The 22,991-nt window shown below is 43.1% G+C and overlaps 1 protein-coding gene across 1 annotated transcript in view; it reads right to left on the bottom strand.

Annotated features, from left to right (window-relative positions):
- dnah3 (dynein axonemal heavy chain 3) overlaps positions 1-22,584 on the bottom strand; it is a 161,850-nt gene extending 139,266 nt beyond the window's left edge. Inside the window, exons 1-3 of the mRNA XM_078557671.1 lie at positions 22,336-22,584; positions 7,123-7,342; positions 4,407-4,476 (exon numbers count right to left, since the gene is read on the bottom strand). Of these exons, the coding sequence (XP_078413797.1) occupies positions 4,407-4,476; positions 7,123-7,342; positions 22,336-22,350 (305 nt within the window). The 5' untranslated portion in view covers positions 22,351-22,584. The remainder of the gene's footprint in view (positions 1-4,406; positions 4,477-7,122; positions 7,343-22,335) is intronic.
- Positions 22,585-22,991: the final 407 nt, after the last annotated feature.

The following is a 22,991-nucleotide window of genomic DNA, read 5'->3' as shown; positions in this document are numbered from 1 at the left end:
GGCATTACAAGAAAGAATTTTAAAATAGTTTTTACAATTTTAGAAATAGTGGAACAATAACAATTTGTAGTGCCTCTAATGTAATGAAACATCCCATGGGAGATTATGAAACAAGGTATGACAGAGAGTCACTTTTTTTTTTACTTTTGTGGAATGTGGACATCAGTGGTAGTGCCAGCATTTGTTAACCATCCAAAATTCCCCTTGAGAAGGTGATGCTGAGCCACCTTCTTGAACTGAGCAGCTTGTTAGGCTATTTCAGAGGGCACTGAGGGGCATTGCTGTGGGTCCACAAGCACATGTAGACCAGACCAGGTAAGGATGGCAGATTTCCTTCCCTAAAGGCCATTAGTGAACCAGGTGGGTTTTAATGACAATCTCACCATTGCCAAGACTTCTTTTCAATTCCGAATTAATTAAATGAATTTAAATTCCGTCTGTTGCCGTGGTGGTGGTATTTGAATGCCTCTGCAATACTAGTGCAGTGATATTACTATTATGCCTCCCTTATAAGGAGATATTGGGTGGAATTTAACGTAGGGGAAGGAGGTCTCGCCCACTGCTGGAGAGCCGACAAGAGCCCCATTTCACTTCTTTTCAGGAAGACATTTACATTAGCTGCCAATGAGGCACTTAACTGGGTAGTGGCGGTCCTTCCCCGGAATCAAAGGCCCAAGGGAGTCAGATCAGGCCAATCAGAGGCCAGCAGTTCTTCCTTGCACCAGCAGTTCTTCCTTGCTTGGCAGCACCACCAGGGAGGTGGTGGTTGCTGGCAGTAATGCACCCAATTGAGGCCCAGGATCACCAAGGGATCCAGGCCACAGATCAGATTATTTTAATTCTTTCAAGGGATGTCGATGTTGCTGACCAGCATTTGTTGCTCATTCCTAACTGCCTTGGACTGAATGGTTTGCTCGGCCATTTCAGAGGGCAGGTAAGAGTCAATCATATTTCTGTGGGTCTGGAGTCACACGTAGGCCAGGCTGGGTAAGAACGTTTCTCTCCCTAAAGGGCATTAGTGAACCAGATGAGTTTTTACAACAATTTTTGATAATAGTTGCCATGGTCACCATTACTCAGATTATTCCAGATTTATTAAATGAATTTAAATTCCACCAGCTGCTGCAGTCAGATTTGAACCCATGCTCCCCAGATGATTAGCCAGGGTCTCTAGATTACTAATCCGGTGACTTTACTGCTACACCACCATCTGCCCCCACAAAGTGAGTAATGGCAGGAGGGGGATCATGGGTTGGGGTTTTGGCAGAGGGGGTAGGGTCTCAGTGGGTCCTTAACTTCTGGATGCTGGGTCCCTTGATCAGGCACTGAAAGCCTTTGAACGAGGGAACCACCCCCACCCCAGGGAAGTCTGCAATTTTCAGGCTTCCCTCAAGGAGAGTCCCCCGCCCCCTGGATGAATACCAGCAGTAACTGGATGAGGCCCTTAAGTGGGCATTAATTGCCCACTTAAAGGCTTCAATTGGTGGTGGGGCAGGAAGGCAATCCACGAGCCTTCACACCACGAACTTAATCAGGCAGAGGCCAGAAGGTGGCGAGGTCCCCACCTGTCACCCACCCACCTGATTAAATGCCCCTGTTGCTATCAAACTCGTCCCAGGGAAGACATTAAATTCTACCCATTAGGTCAGATGACCAAAAGCTTGGTCAAAGAGCCATGTTTTAAGGAGTGTCTTAAAGGAGGAAAGTGGAGTCGTGAGCCAGAGAGGTGAAGGGAAGAAATTCCAGAGTTTGGGGCTTGGGAAACTAAAGGAAAGGCCACCAATAATGGAGCGATTATAATTAGGAATGCACATGAAGCCAGAGTTAGAGGAGTGCAGATAGCCCAGAGGGTTTGTGGGGCTGGTGGAGATTACAGAGATAGGGAAGGGCAACGCCATGTGGGATTTGAAAGCAATGTTGAGAATTTTAAAATCAAGACATTGCTTGATAGGAGTCAACATATGAGGAGATGGTGGCATAGTGGTAATGTCACTGAACTAGTAATCCAGAGGCCCAGGTTAATGCTTGGGGGACTATGGGTTCAAATCTCACTACAGCAGCTGGTGGAATTTAAAATTGGTTAACAAATCTGGAATTATAAAGCTAATCATCAGTAAATGATAACTCTGGCTCACTAATGCTCCCTTTAGGGAAGGAAATCTACCATCCTTACCTGGTCTGGCCTAGATGTGACTTCAGACCCCCAGCAATGTGGTTAACTCTTAAATGCCCCCTGAAATGGCAGAGCAAGCCACTCAATTCAAGGGGGAATGTGCAACAACTACTGGCCCTGCCAGTGAAGCCCGCATCCCATAATTGAATAAAGGGGAAAAAAAATGTAGGTCAATGCACAGAGGGGAATGGGGTTTGCTCTGAGTTAGAAAACTCCTGTAGCACTATCATGGAAAACGTAGACTTTTTTTTAAAAAGGTTAATAATTACAAAATCAAGTCATCTCCTTTGGTATTATCTGATTAAAGCAACAATATATGAACTTTATCTATTTAGTAAACTGATTTGTGTACTGCGTGATCACAATATCCCATTGCACAGTGATGAGATTTGAGTTTACTCCACACATCTCAGGATTGTTTTATTTTTCATTTTAAGTGTTAAAATCTCTTTTAAATAGCAGCCTGATCATTGCGGCAATAATTACAGAAGCCGCATGTATTTATGAACTATGGATAACTTTATGGTTCTACATTTACAGTTGAGCGTGAGGTGACCAAATTTAATTTACAAGATCCTAATTGGCTATCAGTAAAATTAGACTTTTATTTCGTTTTGGCTTACATCTATATCCCGAAGGCCAGAAACAAAAAGAAAAAATTGAACCAATGTCAGTAGCCAAGCATGTAATTTGAAATTCTCCTTTCACTTTGAAAATCCTGTTATGTTAAAACTCAAGAAGTTAGAAATTTGGCTCCATTGCAGCTGGGCTTGTCCAAAATGCAAACACGCTGCGCACATCATTCTGGTGCAAGCTCCAACAGGAATCATTTTGTCAAAGGCTAATTAAGAAGCATGGTTTACTCACATTAGAAGCAGGCGTAAGTTTATTAACATATGTATATAACTGGCTGAACACTTGCTTCTGCTCTCTCTTGCCACTTTCGCTTAAAAAGAAACCAATCCTGAGATGTGCAAGGCAAATTCAAATCTAACAGTCTGCATAAAGGGATATTTTAGCATTTTGGCCAACACCATTGCTTGGGGAGGCAGTGGCGTAGTGGTATTGTCACTGGACTAGTAATCCAGGTTTGAAACCTGGGTTCAAATCCCACAATGACAGATGGTGGAATTTGAATTCAATAAATATCTGGAATTAAAAGTCGTGAAACTGTTTCATTTAAAAAACCCGACTGGTTCACGAATTAGGAAATCTGCTGTGCTCACCCGGTCTGGCCTACATGTGACTCCAGACCGACAGCAATGTGGTTGACTCTTAAAAAAAAATATGCCCCCCCTGAACAAGGGCAATAAATGCTGACCTAGCCAGTGACGCCCACATCCCAAGAATGAATAATGAAAAAAACACTTACTGCTTCTGGGAAAACCAATGCTATGGATTGAAAAATAGGTTTAGCACTATCATTAACCACCACCCCTGGTCCAGTGACCTACGTGCAACCCCCCAAACTTGCACTCCCACCCCTCCTAATCGCAATCCAAGATTCACCATCAACATGCAGACCCCTGCAAAGCTCTCTCCTGAAAAGTGTAACACAAAACTGTTTGGGCTCCTACCTTTCACAGAGAATGAGGTTCAAGGTCCAAAATTCCTGGGCTCCTTAGATTTCCCCATTTGAGTGCAATCTGTTACCACTCTGTGGCGAGGTGCCCAAAAAATGTTTGTCCCCAAATTTCTAGACCTTGGCAAATGCAACACTTCTCATTTTAAAAATTGTCGTCTAACGCATTAAGTCCAATACTAAAAGATAAAAATCCCTTCGGACCACAATTTGCAGCATTTTGTCAGAATTCTTCCCTAGGTACCATGCAGATATGGACTTCAACAATGGAAGAGAAAACATCACAAAGGCTCATCAAAATCAGATTAAATTCAATAGTCATTTGAACTCCTAACCTCGATAGATACAAAAATAGCTGTCCTGAATACATTCTGAACTTAACTTTTCTGCATCCTGTCAAAACTGCAGATTATAGAGGTGAACAGTGGAATATGCTTACTTATAAGGGGTTGTGTTGCCAGATTGGAGCCTCACTAGTGACAAACACAAGTTGCAAAATCAGGCCTATAGTACTTTAAGCTCTATCTCTGCTATTGCTGTCATATTGTTTCATAAGCAGAAGAAATCATCTGTAGTTTCAAAAAAATAATAAAGCAAATAATTGAAATTTTAGAAACTATCAATCGGAAGAGATATGAAAGGACAAATTACCTTTCACTGATGGTCTTGTTTCTTGCTGAAAACCTTCGCCTCTTCAGGTCAGGTTGATACGCTTTTGCAGCTGAATGCATCAGTTAAGGTTAACCCAGAAAAACAGGTTACCACAATGGTCATTACTCTTTCAACTGAAGCTAATGCTTCAGAAATCACACATAATGTTTGGAGGAACCATGAAAAATAAATATAAATAAAATAAAATTTTAAAAATAAATAAATAAATAAATAAAATAATAATAATAAAAATAAAAAATAATAGAAGCAAGGTCCCTTTAGCTATTTATTTATTTATTTAGCTAGGAATTTCTTCCATGGTTCTCCCAATTAACCAGCATAAATTTGGCAGTAGATCAGCAAGTGCCCCATTTATATACGTAAACGGGATTTCCATTGATCTTCCAAGTCAACCGAAACTGAGAAAATTCACTGCCTATCAGTATCTTTGCTTATTTGTATCCTTAACTTTCCCCTTCATGTAGCAGCTTCCAATTGGTATCGTTGTTATATCCAAAGGACTTGATGCACTCCAAAGATGAGGCCAGCTGCTGTGCAAATTCCATGTGAGCCATAAGTTCCAATAAGGCAACAACTTAACATTCACCCAGCTCTTTCATGTAACAAAATGCCCTGAAGCGCTTCACGGAGAAGGAAAAGTCACCAACAGAATAAGATGAATTAGAAGCAAAGATATAGTTGATGAGATCGCTTTTGAGAAAGCTTTCAAAGAGTAATATAGAAAGTAAGTGAAGGGTGTTAGGCATTTCCAGAGCATCAGCCTTGGCTCAATTGGTAGTACTCTTGCATGGAGGTCATGGAGTGCAGTGGCTCACATTCCTGTCTCTGAGCCAGAAGCTCCAGATTCCAACTCCCACTCTGGGACTTGATGGCTACAGAAGGTGCATGCATAACGTGGCCAAACAGGTTGATTATCAACCTGCCCATCCTTCCATCATGCCTACGGCAGGCAGTAGGAGCGGGAGAGTCTTCTGGTCAGCCAAAGCCCCACGTGTGGTAGCTGCTGCACACTAGCCTCCCCACATCAAAAAACTTCACACGCTGGTTCTTGCCACAAGCTGTACTCCATGGAAACATACTCCTCATTTCAAGGGACAGACAGCAGTAGTAGTTGAGTCTTGCCTCTGAATCAGAAGGAATTGGGTTCAAGTCCCACTTGAGCACAAAAATCAAGGCTGACACTCCAGTGCAGTACTGATGGAATGCTGCATTGGTCAGTTGGTGCTGTCTTTCAGTTGAGATGTTAAACCAATGCCCTATCTGTCCTCTTATGGTAGATGTAAAAGATTCCATGGCATTTTTTTGAAGAAAAGGGAATTATCCTTGGTGTCCTGGTTAATACTTATCCCGCAACCAACTTCACAAAATAAACAGACTATCCGGCTATTGCTATTTGTGGGAGTTTGCTGTGTGCAAATTGGTTGCCATGTTTCCTGCATTACAACAGTGACCATACTTCAAAAGCACTTCATTGACTGTGAAGTGCTCTAGGTGTCCTGTGGTAATGAAAGAGGTTATATAAATGCAAGTCTTTTGTTTTCTTTCCAAAGAGTAATGCTAAGACGTCTCAAAGTTCTATTACTGATAGTGGAACTAAGTGAGAGGGCAACACATATAAAGTCAATCAGGGAACCTGTCTGAGGTTTTAGTTTATTTAAGCTGGAATCTTCTCTTCCATCCAAAGCCTGAATGTGAGTGGTGATATACATGCAACTTTCAGGAAATCTATGGCATCAATAGCTAACATTGACGGTACCCACAAGCAGTAATGTCAACTCCTTCCCTGGCTATTGCGGTGTTTTCCTCTATCTGTTGTCAACGGTGACTTATTTGATTGATGAACTATCATTTATTTTGCTGGAGATAATCCAAAATTTAAACCCAATGGTAAGCTCTCTTTATGGGGTCTATTTTAAGCTTCAACTTCAAGAAAGGATAAATGGCCGTGGATTCTTTGTCCTTCCAATTTTCATGTTGGACAGTCCAATGTCATTGATTTTTTTTGTCCTTTCCTGACAAATTTTATGTAGCACACATTTGTGACGAGGGTTGTTTGAAAGGAAACAGTTTCTGCAAGCAGAATATGAAGGCAAAAAAAAAAAAATCTATAAATAAACAGCTCCCAAAACTATGGGAGAACTTTGCAAAAGTGTTCTAAGCGAATAAACAAGATGCAGTCTTTTTCATTGCTTACTTTCCTCCTACAGTGGAAAAATGGTCACTTTATGACCAATAAAAGGAACAAAAAATAAACCTGAAGAGGAAGAAGTGTGGGAACATTTTGTTACATGGCTTTCAGTTGACAAGCATCCCTTTGAATGATGATCTTGGTTTCAGATTTTACCTGGCCCATTGACTATTTGGAAAGAAGAAATTATTTACCACTGCCATTTCACAGAGTCTCGGGAAGCTTTTGTAGATCACATATATATGTGTTCTTCAAATAATGCATGTATTGTGCCTTTAAAACAAAAGTGCTCAACATGTCTTTTTGTGATCAAATACTGTGACACAATTATGGCACAAGTTGCATAAAAACATCCCATTTTGTGACAGAGACATCCCTTTGTTCGTTTATGCAGCTCTGCAATGACAAAAATGACGAATGGCTATTTGTACTTCTCGGGGATAAAGAAAATGCATCAACAAACCTAGCATTTTTGAATTATTTCTCACTCCCTTCATGAAAAGATACGATAATATTTCATTGCGCAGGACGGCATTGCTGGAGCCACCTTGTCAGCTCGGAACGCATTCTTCAAATTTTTAATTTTCAGGTTGCTTGCTGTTGGCGTGTAGTTATTGCCTATTGATTCACTTGGGCTTCTATAGTAGCGTTGCTCTTTGAATGGAATCGCCAAAGGCCATGATATATCCTGCATTATAGGAGGATGACGGCTATGACGCAATACAGTCTGAAAAGCAAATAGGTTATAGATACAGAACCTTCAATAAAACTGCATGTCAGTAAAATTTTCAAATGCATCCTACGTAAGTGAATACAATGAACTAGACACTGGCTCACTCTATTTTCCTGTACAAGATTTTATGCAAAAATGAAAATTTATTCAGAAGAGCATCACTGTCGTCCGGTTATTATTAAAAGCAGCTGATGATTGATTAGAAAACATCCATTTAAAGGTCCTCCAGGTTTCTATAAGAATATTAAGAGAGTGTGCTATGAATTACACAAATATTCAACTTAAGTTTATCAGTTGGGCTTGCAATGCGGCTCATTTACACTTGCTAGAAGCTACATGTCTTCATACGCAGGGACCCATCCTCTGCAGGCAAAAGGAACATGTACAGGCATTTCCCTTTTTTGAATTAAACAGAAGTGTGGGGGACAAGATGCATTCTCCATCACAACACCTTGACCAACGGAGTTGGCTTGACAATCAATCAGCACCCTTTTCCCATGCAGTATAAATTGTTGCTCCCTTTGAAATTTGGCATTCTTGCATCCATCCTGAAGAGTGCAAGTTAAAAAGCTTCACCAGCATGTCTCTTTTCTCAGCAATACTCAAGTTCAGTACAACCAAGCAAATAAAGGTTATTATGGTAGTGTCTATTACTTAGTTTAATAAATATTAAACCTAACCCTAATGGATAGTGGAAACGGAGTGGTCATGACCACACCATCAATTTGAGCTCAACCAATTTTGTATGTCAGCACTCGGTCAAAACTGACTCCAAATAATTTACTCACTTTAACTTTCAAATTTTCAATCATGATTGTGTGCGCTTTTATGTCAGTTGCGGACAGCAGCATGCCACTGCAGTGCGTCTTTGTGGCTGCGCTGCGCCAAGTTGGCCAAATCTTGACTTCAAACATCCTCCCGCAATCATCCGACCATAGTTCCTGATGGATAGCTTAAAAACAACATTAATGGCTGCCTCTGTTTCCACAGTCAAAATGGTTTATGGAAAAGCCTGTCGGATGGAGGAAGTGCAGGGTCACCTTGGGCTGCTGACAGGAAATGATAAGGACTTACTGACCTGGCTGTCTGTTTAACCCCTTCATGAACTGGTTCAAAGTTGCTGTTAGGTGAACTGACTTCAACAACTGGCTGTTACTCATAACAATGAATAAACCTTTTGGTAGTTTAGTCTTTTGAAATGACAGGAAGGCAGCATAGTGAAAATTCTATGCTTAATCCAAAAAAAAAAGCTTTATTCTTTGCCCAAGGCATGCTAGGCTAAATTGTTCTGCACACAAGAACTCATAACATAACAGCAAAATCCCCAAACCAGAAACATCCAAGGGAAAAAAAAACCGGCAGGAAAAATAAATCTAAAAACCAGGACTCCAGTAGTCAAAATTTCAGCAACAAATGCTGCCAATCAGTACTCCTCCCAACTACTGGATGCAATACATACAATCCTGGTGAAAAGTACAAGACATGCTAGCACCAGGTGATAATCTCAAGATTATGGTCGTAATGAAGTTAATGCAACTTTCAGTAATGAAATATTTTCCAACACAGCTAAATCATGGGAAGAAACAAAATGATGAGAAACAGTACTAAGGCCTATTTGTCCATGCAATCAATTAGAGCAGTCTGTTGATGTACTCTCATATTTCTTTACAATACCAGGCGTGTTGTAGTAGCAGTGCTGCTTCAGATGGTTTGATCCTGTTTCCTGGCTTTTAAAAAGAACAACAAAGCAAAACAGACAACAGTGTTGTAAAAATTAAAAACAGGAATTAAAAAGCACAACAAAATTCTGCCTGGTTCTCACATTAGGTACTTTTGTACAGTGAATGTGCGGGTTACAAGGTTTGATAAATAGTTGTTTCCTCTGTAGGGCTTAATAATCTGGCCAAACTACTTCCTTGTCTGCCTGCAGCAACCTACACTGGGACTCTTGGCAGTAGTGACCACTGGCTGTGCCCATAGCAACTTGCACTTAATAAATGCAACTGAGCTAACTGCACCATTGGTACTGAAAACAAAGCACATCGGTGCTACATGGCAGACACTGTATGCTAATAAATTCCATACAGTGCCGTTGTTTCACTGAAGATTCTTCATACCAACTTGAAAACTTGGATCATTCCTATTTTCTTTTATTCAAATGTTTCTGAGTTCATTTTATAATATGATTGTTTGGAGTTCTGAAAAGATTAAATTTTGACTGAGGTCAAAAAGTTCAAACAAAACAGCAAAATGTGTTATACACTGTGTTATATTCCTTAAGAAATTAACAGGCCAGTGGCTGCTTTAAAACTGTAACATTCCTTTTGAGAGTTTCTCAGAGACTTGCATTGGAATTTGCAAACGTACCGATAAGTAAACAATTTATGTTCGAATGCACTAAAGTCTCCAACGAGCCCGAGAAAACAGCACTGGAGGGTTGAACCTTAAATCTATGAACCTCAACCAAAATAAGATAGCTTGATGGTACAGAGGATGGGTGCATCAATACATCTACGATGGGGAAATGCAATGTATGTTTGTGTTGAAGCTTCTAAACATGGAAAGATGGCAAAAGTGAGCTAGATCACCAGAGGAGATGCTGAGAATGGAATTAAAGGTTTTGAAAGGCGAATTGTTTTCAACGAAATGTAGCAGTGAACATGGAAACTGGAAGCACATGTGGTCAGACTGGTGTTATATAAAATACAAACAAAACATATGTCGAATTAAGTCACTTCTCTCATCAGCTAGCTCTCAGCAGAACATTAAAAAACTTTACACAAAAACTGTTTGTGTTCCTCTGTTCTAAAGATTCAAAGCACTGGAAGTCTAGACTAATCCCCTTTTAGTAAGCCATACATATCCAGAGTCCAGAAACTCAGGGGCTGAATTTTCTGGTTGGTGGGTGGGGGGGGGTGGGGGGGGGGTGTGTGTGTGGTGTGTGTGTGGAGCGGGAGTGGACGCGGGCCCGATCGCCACCCGCGATCGGGTCCACGCCGCCATTTTACGCAGGCGGGCCATTTAAGGCCCGCCCAGCGTAATGCGCGACTCCTGCGGATAGCAAGTGTGTGCGAACGGCAGTGGGAGTGCACTGTCCACCGGGTCTGATGACAACCCGGTGGCCTGTTTATGTGAAGCGCAGGCAGCCTTTGCAAGGATGCCCACAATGGCAAGTGGAAGGGCTCAACAGAGGGCTTCTGGTGAGCAGGCCAGTCCGGAAGGTAGGCCAGCGGAGCAGGTTAGGCTGGAGGGTAGGGCAGCGGGACAGGCCAGGCCAGAGGGTAGGGCGGGGGGGCCAGTGTGCCCCTTGTTTTTCAGATGCCTGCCTTGCTGCCCTACTCGAGAAGGTGGCAGCACGGCGGGAGGTGCTGGTTTCCTCTGACAGGAGGAGGAGGCCCCCCCTACGTGACGAAATGTGCCTGGGGGGAGGTGGCAGAGGTGGTGAGCTCCCGCGACGTGGTGCGGCGCATTTGGATCCAGTGTCGCAAGCGCTTTAACGACTTGTTGTGCTCTGGCAGGATGAGAACCATGTTGGCATTGGGCATTTAACCCAACAGGTCAGCTTACCCCCCCCCTGCTGTCCCCTCCACCCCCACAAGTCTGAGTGTGGTGACTGCATTGAATCATTGACGATATTTGTCCTTTGCTGGGTGGGCCAGCAGATATTGCCCATGCTGAGGTCATCCTGAGAGGGTGATGAAGAGATGGGTTTTGCCCCCGCAGATTGTGCTACGCTGAGTCCCACTTTATTGGTTTGGGGGTAACCTGGAGGAGCTGCACCTAGGCGCTGTGTTTGAACTCCAGGGCATGTCCAAGTCAGGGTGATGACATGCTGGGAGGGGAGCTTCAAGGTGGCGTGGCAACGAACCATCTGCTGCGCTCTGCACTCCATGTGCTTGCGCCTCCTTGCTATGGAAGGATATACCATGTGGTTCCTAATGTGATGTAGGCAGCAAGTGTCCAAGGGGGGGTGGGGGGGTGGGAAATAGGTCCAGCATCGTTGTGCGAGTGTGTGTTCGGCAGCAGCGGGGAGAGGAGTCACTGGACCCCTGATATGTCCCACTCTGGTTGTGGTGGGCTGTGCATGAAGAGACTCCATGTGCAATTTGCACTAATCAATGCTCGTCTCTCATTTTCAGGAGAAGAATGCTCATAATGCGGCAGATCATATGAGGACTGGCGGCGGCCAGGCGCAGATCATCATTCTTAGCTGCTTCGAGTAGGAGGCCCTGGATCTGGAGAGGCGCCATGCGCCCAGGTCCACTGGTGTCGGTGAGGCTGGGGTGCCATAGCCAGGTATGTATGCCCAAGTGAGGTCAGCATTGTTCTCCCATAACACTGCTGAATGTTAATTGATTTAATTTTGCAACTTGGCTTGACTATTGGTTATGGAAGGATGAGCATATAATGATCCGGGGTACAGGGATGTACTTTGTCATTGTCTCCACATTAACTGATCCACTGTCCCTGTTCTTCCTTTCAGCATCATCGGAGCAGGGCCGGGAGGAGGAGCAGCAGAGGCCCCCTCTCACACCTGAGGGGCCTGAAGTCTCACCAGCGTCACACCATTTCTGTGAGGCAGGCACCTGCGCAGATGCTAGCACCTCGATGGGAATTAGAACATCGGCTCATGTCCCAGGGCACAGTGGTGAGGGCACTTCACAGTCGCTGGAGGAGCTGGCAGAGACAGAGAGTGCCCATGGTGCCAGCAGCTGGAGGACTGCAGGGGACCAGGCACATGCTCAGTCGGTGCCTGATGATGTCTCTCTGGAGTCGTCCACGACGCAGCAGGGACAGAAAATGAGGCCGGGTGTGCGGGAACATCTGGGGGAGATACATGAGGCTATGCTTGGCTTGGTCTCTGTGGTGGAGGAGTCTACGCGGACGATCGCCGAAGCAATGAGCCACATGTCCGAGCGCCATTCGTCCTCCATGGAGTCCATGGCAACTCTCGTGGAGAGACTACTCCAGGAGACCCGTCAGGGCTTCCTGGGGATGCGGTCTGACCAGCAAGCCCTCACATTGGCATTGACCTCAGCTGGTGTCAGTGTGGGAGATGGTCTGGGCACCAACTTTTCCAGCTCGGTGCCCATCCATCCACGGTGAGTAGGGAGGTCCGAAGCGACCTCACGTCAGCGCAGCAACTGCCTGGCGTCTCTGTGGGCACCTCTCAGTGCGGTCTGGATGAGGGCTGCAGTTCCTCCGCCCCTCTCCCAGTGACCGTAGCATCCAGTGAGGCTGTGACGACTGGGGAGATGCCAGCTGTGGAACTGGCAGTTCCCTCCCAGGCAGGGCCAGTACTGGCTCCATGGGCCAGAGAACGGCCGCCAAGGTCATCGAGGGCAACAGGACAGCAGAGTCAGCAGGCTGTCTCAGATGTCACTCCGAGCGATGAGGCAGCACCAAGACGTAACACCCGGAAACGTAAACATAAGGCACCTTAGGCACACCACAGGTTTATCACTGGTGCTTTTGTGTTGACCCTAGATGAGATCCTTTTGATTTGTTTTGATTAGTAACACTATTGTCTTTTTTTTGGAATAAGTTGGTTTGCTTGACATATTAAATTCAGATATGTCACCATGGCTGAGGGTGCCGTTAACATGCCATTAACAAGAATGGCAGTCAGAAAGATCCATCATTCCTTTGTACATACTGCGAGTTTAACCATAGCCAATTAAAAACCTGCCCAGCAACTGCATAATTTACCAGCTTACCAATGAGTCATCCTTTGAGTTTCTCTCATGCCCACTGGGCAGCTGGTGCTTTCCACCCATTTTAGGTGCTCGACTAACCACAACATATAGGGGAGATCCCCAGGCCTCAAGCTATGGCCAGCAAGTGCAATCTCCACCCCTCGCATCTTGGTAGGGGTTAAAGTCACCCTCACGTGTTCCAGGGAAACAACTGTCAGCAACCTTTAACCATAGCGCTCTAAAAAAGACTGCTAAATAAGACACTGTTGTCAAGCTTTATCCAACATATTCTAGTAAAATGAAATTTAAGTTCAGGTACATTTTATATCCAGATAGTATATATATTTTCAAAAAGCTTTGGTAGAAATGCTTTTCCTCAGAAGGCTAAAAGATATACCTCTGATTAACTTGATTCCTCTGTTCTGTCAAGGGGATTGGAACACATGTCCTCACTTGATGCATCAGTTTACTTACCCTTAAGATAGAAGTTTCAATTTTACCCCAAAAACTTGCAACATATACAGTCTCTGCTGTAGTTACTTTATCTTCATTGTCAGTTTCAACTGGGTCAAGCCCATGAGCAATTTACTCCAAAGGGAGTTGTCTCAAACTGCTAACTGCTACTAGCACAATAGTAAGGTTGTGGAGTAGAATAATTAGACTCTCTTGTGATTTGGACATAACTTCAGCCCATGTACTTTTCAATCTCTCCAAAGGCAGACCCGATCAGCACTTGTTGAGGCTGAATTGGGTTCATTTCAGTTTTCGTTCCATAGCAAGGAGAAACATACAGAGTAATAGGTTCTGATTAAAGCTGCATAGTTCAATTGGTACAATGTATGTTCACATAATGATATAAAATAAGGAATACTTTGTGCTATCCCAATTTGGTGAGTCAGGTTACTTAACCTAACGAGAATAACTTCTCTGCATTTTGTTGTACGATCTCCTGGTTAAACAACTCTCCTTTCACAGCCTCCTTCAGTCTGTCCAACTGTGTCTGCAACCCCTGATTCCAAAACCAGACAGACTTTCTTTCTGGTCTTTTCGTTCTGACTTTTAAAAGTCTTTCTCACAGGCCAACACACAGGGTTTTCCAAAGTCATATTGCAAGGCGTCTTTCTGAAAATCAGGAAAAACTATTGAATCGCGTGTTGTTCAGGCTCTGAAAGAGCTGTTTAGTACATTAGCCACTTTGTAGCTGGTAGTCTCTTTTCTGAAACTTGTGAGAATACACTCGGCTTTTGATCAAAAATAACATTTTCCAAATCCTTTCTCTGAAAAAATAACCAGAAAATTCAGAAATATGATGAGGTGAAGAGTGAACAATGTGGATCACCAGGAGGGCTGATTAATGAATAAGCCTGTCTGAAAATATTACTGAGACACTAGTAAATCAGAGGCAGCACCAGCATTTTGACTTGGTTTTCAAAAATTCATTTCAGATTATATTTTAAATAATTAAGCATAAAGCACTGTACCCCACAATATCCTTGCAAGTTATTTCTACAGATTGACTTTAATTGATCTTCACCTATGATAATAAAGTGGTATATCTGATATCTGAATTAATACTTTTCTCACTACAAAAATCATTTACCTTATATAATTCTGAAGTTTTGTTACAGTGGTCAGGAGGCAGAGGTGGTAACCCAGGCAACCCTCTTGTATAACTACTGTGAAGTATAGGGAGATCCTGTGACTAAAGTCAACAACAGTGTTATTTGCTTCTCAACAATTCAGTCTTACATGAATCTTCACTAATAAATCTACTCTCATAAAACTCAATTTAAGAATTAATAAAACAGAACTTTTGATACCGTAGCTGAGCTTTAGTGTCTAAGTTTTCTGTACTTCTAAATTTATATACTTCAGTGACAAAAGACAAAGCTATTACATAAGGTATTTTATGAGGCTTGCCCCTGAACATACAATTTCAGTTTTCCATTAACTTGTGACAAACTAATCAGTCAGTTTGATAATATAAGGGTATCTGCTTTTTTTTATAAACCTGACTTCAGAAAATCTTGAATTGATAGAAAATCAGTGGGGAAGGACTTATAATAACACCTTTCTCCCTAATTAAAATGGACAGCCTTGTACTTTTTTATACATAAGAAAGAAAAAGATTATATACTAAATCTAAATTTGTTTTATGTTTGAAATCCATCATGAAATGGCTGGCCTCCTGAGCAAGATCACCATCTTCTTGTCATTTTCAAATTTAGGTGCAGAAGCATTAAATGTTCTTGTTTAACCTACAAGTCATTGCTCTCAATATCATAATCATAAGCTGAGGCTTATGGAAGCTGAGGCTAAGTAACTACCTACCATGGGCAGAATTTCACTTGGAGACGGTGACTCTAACCCCGGCTTAGAAGTCAGGGGGAAGCCTGCCTTTGTGTGGCTGGGAAGCCCTGAGTTGATTTAACAGTCATTAGGATATTAATTGGTTCAGGATTAGACTTCCCGCCCCCATCTGGGAGGAAGTCCCACTTCAAAGAGCTACCAAATCTTTTGAGGTGTCAGCTGTGGCTCAGTTCATAGCACCCTCGCCTTTGAATCAGAGGGTTGTGGGTTCATGTCCCACTCCTGGAAAACCAAGAACTGTGATTGTACTCGAAAGAGTTGCAATCTGTGACTGTTGATAACTCGAAAGAGTTTCAAAGAGCTACCAGCCAATCATATGGCTCTCTAGTCCCAGCAGCACCATTGGGAGCAGTGGCCACAGCTGGAACTGCAGCCTGTCCCCAATGACGATCATCACTGGAGCCAGACACCCATGTAAGTGAGAGGGTTTCACTGCAGCCAGTCTGGGATGTCCAGGGAGGGAGACTGGGGGCCACATTTGGGAGGGTAAACATGCAAGGGTGAGTAGTACCATGAGGGTGGGGGCCTCTGTTTAGAACAGGGTGCCCATACAGGACTGAAGCTTCCCTCCACCTTCAACAAGGTTTACCACATGGCATGGGCAGCCCCCACTGCTGGTAAAATAGCAGTGATGGCAGGAAGAGGTTCTTAAGTGACCATTAATTGGCCACATAAGGGCCCTAATTGGCCCAAGAGCTAGGTGGCCACCCAATGCCTCCCCCACCACTGCTATTTTACGAGCAGCAGTGGGTATGTGATGGGCATGGTGCACCCTGCCATCCCACCTGATCTTATACCTTCTGCCTGCCAGCCCGCTCCGGGGCCGGGGGGAAGGGGGGAGGGTGGGGGTGGAATTCCAGCCCATGTTTCCATGTCTGAACATCAGAAACACCGAGGTGACATTGGCACAATCAATACACTTGACAATTTGTTGTAAGTTCTAAAACAAAAATAAGCTCATTAGAAATAAAATTTATTTTGCAAGATTCTAGCCTAATTCCTGACAGCCAGCATGATTTTCAACATGTTAGTTCCACTGGTGATCTTGTGCCTATGATTCACACGTGTGAATCTCTGCTGTTGAACGTTTTGATGAGTTATCTGTTTTTCCCTTGGATGCCTCCAAAACATCAGAATCTGGCACGGTCCATTTCCAAACAAGTTACTATCATATGGTCTTCCACCAAAGAATTGCCCACGGCTACAGAATTTCCTCTCAAATTGCTGTAGTTGATGGCCCATCTCTGACTTGTTTATCCTCTCCTCCATTGTGTTATCTCTTCATATCAATGACCATCTCTGCTTATCACCTAATTCTATCTACTGTTTTGCTGATGATTTCACTTTCATTCATCAACTTTCTTCCTCGTGCCCTCAGTGAGCACATCCTCCAATCCTCCTGCAATGCTACGGTTGATTTCACTATATCTTGATTTCCTTAAAGCCTTTCAAAGGAGCAATTCCAATTCCTCATAGGCAATTCCTTTATATTTCACATAAGTAGAAACAACAGCAACTGCCTCTAATTTTTGATGGATTTACCCTTAGTCCTTCTTTATCCATTGTGTTCATGGTCACACTACTTCCTCTGATCTCAGATTGAAAGTCCCATATCTCAATTACCGAGCTGCCTCTAGAAATCTAGTGGTTTTCTATTTCATGCCAAACATTTTTCCCTCAAAAGCCTCAGTCTGTTCAAGGTTTGAATACCACTGCTCTGACTAGGTAGATTTTTCAACTTTTCTGTTGCAATCCTTTCACCAGGGAGGCTCTGACAGAGCTATGTCACCTGTTGCAGCATCAACTACAGCCCAGGATGAGGGCTGCACAGATCATTGGCCATGGCTCTGTATTTCTAGGCCTCCAGGTCAATTCAAGCTGCAATTGGTGATGCATCAAACAGGTGATGGATGTGCTCCTCACTAAACATTATAAATGTCTTAATTTCCCCAGGAAGATAGCAAAGCAAGAATAGCTTGATTCCCATAAGTACAGGACATCTGTGGTTGTGCCCACAAAGCCTTACATACTACACATATGGAGATTCCGGACTATTCCTAAGCAGGAAGGGCTTCCACTCATTCAATGTACAACTAATGTGCAATGACAGGAACTATGTTATGCAGATCTTCACATCTGGTGGGTGGCAGTAGTGTAGTGGTATTGTCACTGGACTAGCAATCCAGAGACCCAGGGTAATGTTCTGGGGACACAGGTTCAAATCCCACCACAGCAGATGATGAGATTTGAATTCAATAAAAATCTGAAATTAAAAGTCTAATAATGACCATGAAACCATCATCAATCACTGTAAAAAGCCATCTGGTTCACTAATGTCCTTAAGGGAGGAAAATCTGCTGTCTTTGTCTGGCCTACATGTGACCCACAGCAATGCTCTCTGCAGACCCATGGGATATTGGGGATATCCAGACCCACAGCAACACCCTCTGAAATGGCCTAGCAAGCTGCTCAGTTCTCAAGGACAGTTAGGGCAATAATGTTGGCCTAGCCAGTGATGCCTCTGTCCCATGAATGAATATATTAAAAAACAAGGACACCTTGTTTTCCTCCTTCTCCTTAATGCTTTGAAAGTGAGACAAAATGTTGGAACCCAGAGCCAAAATAATAACTGATCTTCCATCAAAACCTGTCAGAGCTGTCACCAGAGGCTACATATGAAGGACTTAGCGGTCGATTTGTCTAGGGAAGAGTGTGTAGATAGCCTGGATCATGTTGAGATCAAAAAAGAGGAGGTGTTAGGCGTCTTGAAGAATATTAAGGTGGATAAGTCCCCAGGGCCAGATGGGATCTACCCCAGAGTACTGAGGGAGGCAAGGGAGGAGATTGCTGGGGCCTTGACAGAAATCTTTGTATCCTCACTGGCTACGGGTGAGGTCCCAGAGGACTGGAGAATGGCCAATGTTGTTCCATTGTTTAAGAAGGGTAGCAGGATAATCCAGGAAATTACAGGCCGGTGAGCCTTACGTCAGTGGTAGGGAAATTATTGGAGAAGATTCTTCGTGACAGGATTTACTACCATTTGGAAGCAAATGGATGTATTAGTGAGAGGCAGCATGGTTTTGTGAAGGGGAGGTCATGTCTTACTAACTTGATCGAGTTTTTCGAGGAAGTGACAAAGATGATCGACAATGGAAGGTCAGTGGATGTTATATACATGGATTTCAGTAAGGCCTTTGACAAGGTCCCTCATGGCAGACTGATACAGAAGGTAAAGTCGCACGGGATCAGAGGTGAGCTGGCAAGATGGATGCAGAATTGGCTTGGTCATAGAAGACAGAGGGTAGCAGTGGAAGGGTGCTTTTCTGAATGGAGAGCTGTGACTAGTGGAGTTCTGCAGGGATCAGTGCTGGGACCTTTGCTGTTTGTGGTATACATAAATAATTTGGAGGAAAATGTAACTGGGCTAATTAGTAAGTTTGCAGACGACACTAAGGTTGGAGGAGTTGCAGAAAGTGAAGAGGATTGTCAAAGGATACAATGGGATATAGGTCGGTTGGAGACTTGGGCGGAGAAATGACAGATGGAGTTTAATCCGGACAAATGCAAGGTAATGCATTTTGGAAGGTCTAGTACAGGCAGGAATTATACAGTAAATGGCAGAACCCTTAAGTGCATCGACGGGCAGAGGGATCTGGGAGTACAGGTCCACAGGTCACTGAAAGTGGCAACGCAGGTGGATAAGGTAGTCATATGGCATGCTTGCCTTTATTGGCAGGGGTATTGAGTATAAAAGCTGGGAAGTCATGCTGCAGCTGTATAGAACCTTGGTTAGGCCACACTTGGAATACTGCGTGCAATTCTGGTCACCGCATTACCAGAAGGATATGGAGGCCTTGGAGAGGGTGAAGAGGAGGTTTACCAGGATGCTGCCTGGACTGGAGGTTATTAGCTATGAGGAGAGGTTGGAGAAACTCAGATTGTTCTCACTAGAGCGACAGAGATTGAGGGGCGACTTGATAGAAGTTTACAAAATTATGAGTGGCATGGACAGAGTAGATAGTTAGAAGCTTTTTCCCAGGGTGGAAGAGTCAATTACTAGGGGACATAGATTTAAGGTGAGAGGAGAAAACTTTAGAGGAGATGTGCGGGGCAAGTTTTTTACGCAGAGGGTAGTGAGTTTCTGGAATTTGCTGCCAGAGGAGGTGGTGGAAGCAGGTACGGTAGTGGTGTTTAAGAGGCAGCTTGACAAATACATGAATAGGATGGGAATAGAGGGATACGGACCCCGGAAGTGCAAAATGTTTTAGTTGACAGGCAATATGATCGGCACAGGCTTGGAGGCCGAAGGGCCTGTTCCTGTGCTGTACTTTTCTTTGTTCTTTGTTCTATATCTGAGGGCCTCATTGTAGAATCCATACAACTGACTATGCTTGACTACACTGATTCCATGCCATGTGAGAATACCCCACAAAGTTTGGTGTTGGACTTCTCCATATTCTAACATTGCTGCTTCTGTACATGTTGTCATGCACATAATTAACCTCTGAGCCTTGAAATCAGAAACAAGTTATATTAAATTGCAATTCAAGTTTGAAAAATTATTTGTTTGCAAAGTTTGTAAAGAAAATTATATTTCAATCAGCTGTTTGATTTTTTTTTCTGCCATAGCCTTGTAATTGTAATAATTCATTTAAGCAAACATTGAAATTCTTGATTTCCTATAAGGGAAATTAAATTGATCAGAAAATCCCATGAAAAACATTATTTAAATATGTGATAAGTGGGAATGATTTCAAGCTTGTAATCTTATCTCTCAATTCAAACGGCTATCATAAATCACTTTAGCCTCACTCTCAAGTTTGCTATTTGAATACACATTGCCTTGTTATCATTCCCAGATATCAGTTTCTGTAAATAATTGAATAGTCTGGCAAAGTGAAAGGCAGATGTATTAGAGTCTTGGATGAAGCAATAAATGTTAAACAGATATACATGCAAAGAGACTTCCAAATTTGATTTTTCAGAAGGCTCATTTCCAACAACAGCAACAACTTTAACATGATAAAATATCCCAAGGTGCTTCACTGGAGTGTTATAAGCCAAAATTTGATATCAAGCCACAGATACCGGGCCTAAGGGGCATCTTAAAAGGAACAGAAACAGAGGAGGGGAGGCAAAGATTTTAGGGAGAGAAAACCAGAGCTCAGGGCCTTGGCAACTGAAGGCATGACTGTCAATGATGGGGGTGAATAAAATAAGAGGTGTACAAGAGGCCAGGACTGAAGGAGTGCAGATATCTTGAAGGGCTGTGGGGCAGGAGGAAATTACAGAGATAGGGAGGGGTGAGGCCATGGATGGATTTGAAAACAAGAATGAGAAAATCAAGGCATTGCTTAACCCAGAGCCAATGTAGGTCAGCAAGTGCAAAGCTGACAGGTGAACATGACTTGGTGAGAGTTAGGACCTGAGCAACAGAATTTTGGATGACCTCAAGGTTACAGAGGCCAGCCAAAAGAGTGCATTGGAATAGTCAAGTCTAGAGGTAACAAAGGCATGGATGAGGGTTTCAGCAGTAGATGAGCTAAGGCAGGAGTGGAGTGAGGCAATATTACAGAGGTGGAAATCGATAGTCTTAATGATAGTGTGGATAGGTGGCCGGAAGTTTATCCTGGAGTCAAGTATCACATCAAGGTTGCAAACAATCTGGGTTCAGTTTCAGAGAGTTGCTGGGGGAGGGATAGAGTCAGTGGCTAAGGAATGGAGTTTGTGGCAGGGACCAAAGACAATTTCCTCGCATACAAAGAGGCAGTTTGTCATGGATGTCGTGTCAAAATATTCTATCTGCTCCAGCGTAATTACCTGCAATGCAGTTTTCTGACTTGTCTAACCTTATCTACAGCACACAGGTTTTATATCCCCAATCATATTGCTGGTGCCACTGTGTTTACAACATAGCAAAACATTGAGCAAGTCCCCTCACCTTTACTTTAAAGTGATGCCTGTCACATTGTGACATTAGTCACATCGCTTCTAACATGCCCACGGCCCACAATTTCCATGGCCACCTCTGCCAATGGAGACGTGTGATGGAGGGTGGCTCCCACATATGGTGTATCAGCTTGTCGTGTAAGGAGAAAGGACATGTGTTAGTGTGTACCTGGTGAAAGTTTATGGGATGTGTGCGTCAATGGTGAGGGAAAGGTGGCACAGGTTTAGGGAAGTAATTGCGATGACAGTAATAGATGCAGAATGTGCCAGCAGCAACAGAAGCTGGTTCAATGAAGTGTGTTGCTGTGACTGAATGAAAGTGGTGGGGAGCAATAGAGGGAATGTGCGGGGTCTACACACGGTGCAGGAGAGTAACAGAGATAGGAACTGGGAGGCTTCCGTTTGCAGCCCTGCTCAGATCATTACGCTTCTTACAGCATTGCAGCCAGGTCATAGGTTCAATGCTTCTCGTATTGATCTGTTTGGCCAGTTCTGCCCACTGGTGCCAAGCAACTTGCTTGTTACTAAGTTCCTGTATAATTACGAGTATAGAAACATTCTGGGTGTATTACCCGACAATGTATTGGGGTATAAAAACAGATGCAAAATATGACGAGTTAACAAATTAAATTTAGAAATTTGAGCGCATTTTACAGGGGAAAAAAATCAAGTGAATTCCTCTCGCAATATTGTTATTTTCCCGCTTAGGAAAACCCTTTTCAATGCAGTTTTGAATGTATTTAAATAATGTAATTTATACATTGAGGCACGCTACACAATAAATAATATGCATTAATGCAATTTTGAGATTGACAATTTAGGTAGCTTCTATTATATTTTAATTCCGCTTCTAGAAAGCGCAAAGTTATGTGTCACTCATTCAAAATTAAAACATATTAAATAGCAGAAACATTGAAGATGAGATACACAAAAGGCAAAGGAAATTCGCGCACAAAGGGTTTAGGTTCCTACCTCCTGTTCTTCCATCTTTGGTAGCAGCAACTGAAGAATCAATTTCTTGGAACAAAGCTCAGTCCCTGAATGAAGTCTTCAACATATCTTAGGTCATAAATACGTGAAAATCTCCTAAGGAACAGTCGCCGTTTTGTTTCGTCACAGAAAGTTGTGGCTCTGCGTCTTTCTGACGGGCTGGTGCCCACACTTCAGCCAGTTTTATTACAGCTGGGACACTTTCCCAAATGCCTCTTTCATTGAACTTTCTAAACGCCAGAATTTCATTGTCAGATTATCTGCTTGAACTGAAGCGTTTCGTAAGTTTTTTTTTTGGTAACTGAACGAACTTTCTGATTAATAAAAAAGTTAACTTTAGTGTGTTTCATAAAGTTGTGACCCAAGGTTGTCCCTGTATCGGCATCCGAGCAAATCATTGTGTAGCACGCTGTTGTTTATTTGTTACTGCGTTCCTGTTGCTAGGTTCCCGAGGATGTTACATATTAATACCTCGTCCTTGTTTTAAAGAGGTGCTTCCCAATTTTCGCGGAAGCATCCCTTTGCAAACGGACCCACCATCTAAATTATGAAACGATATAATACTCACAATATGAAAGTGATAAGTGGAAAGTGTGTTTGCTTTTAAGAAAACAGTTATTGCTTACAGGTATCAATGA

The sequence above is a fragment of the Cetorhinus maximus genome, chromosome 15, assembly GCF_964194155.1.
Source record: "Cetorhinus maximus chromosome 15, sCetMax3.hap1.1, whole genome shotgun sequence".
NCBI lineage: Eukaryota > Metazoa > Chordata > Chondrichthyes > Lamniformes > Cetorhinidae > Cetorhinus > Cetorhinus maximus.
Note: the sequence above shows the minus strand (reverse complement) of the source record. Positions and strands in the feature narration are given on the sequence as shown.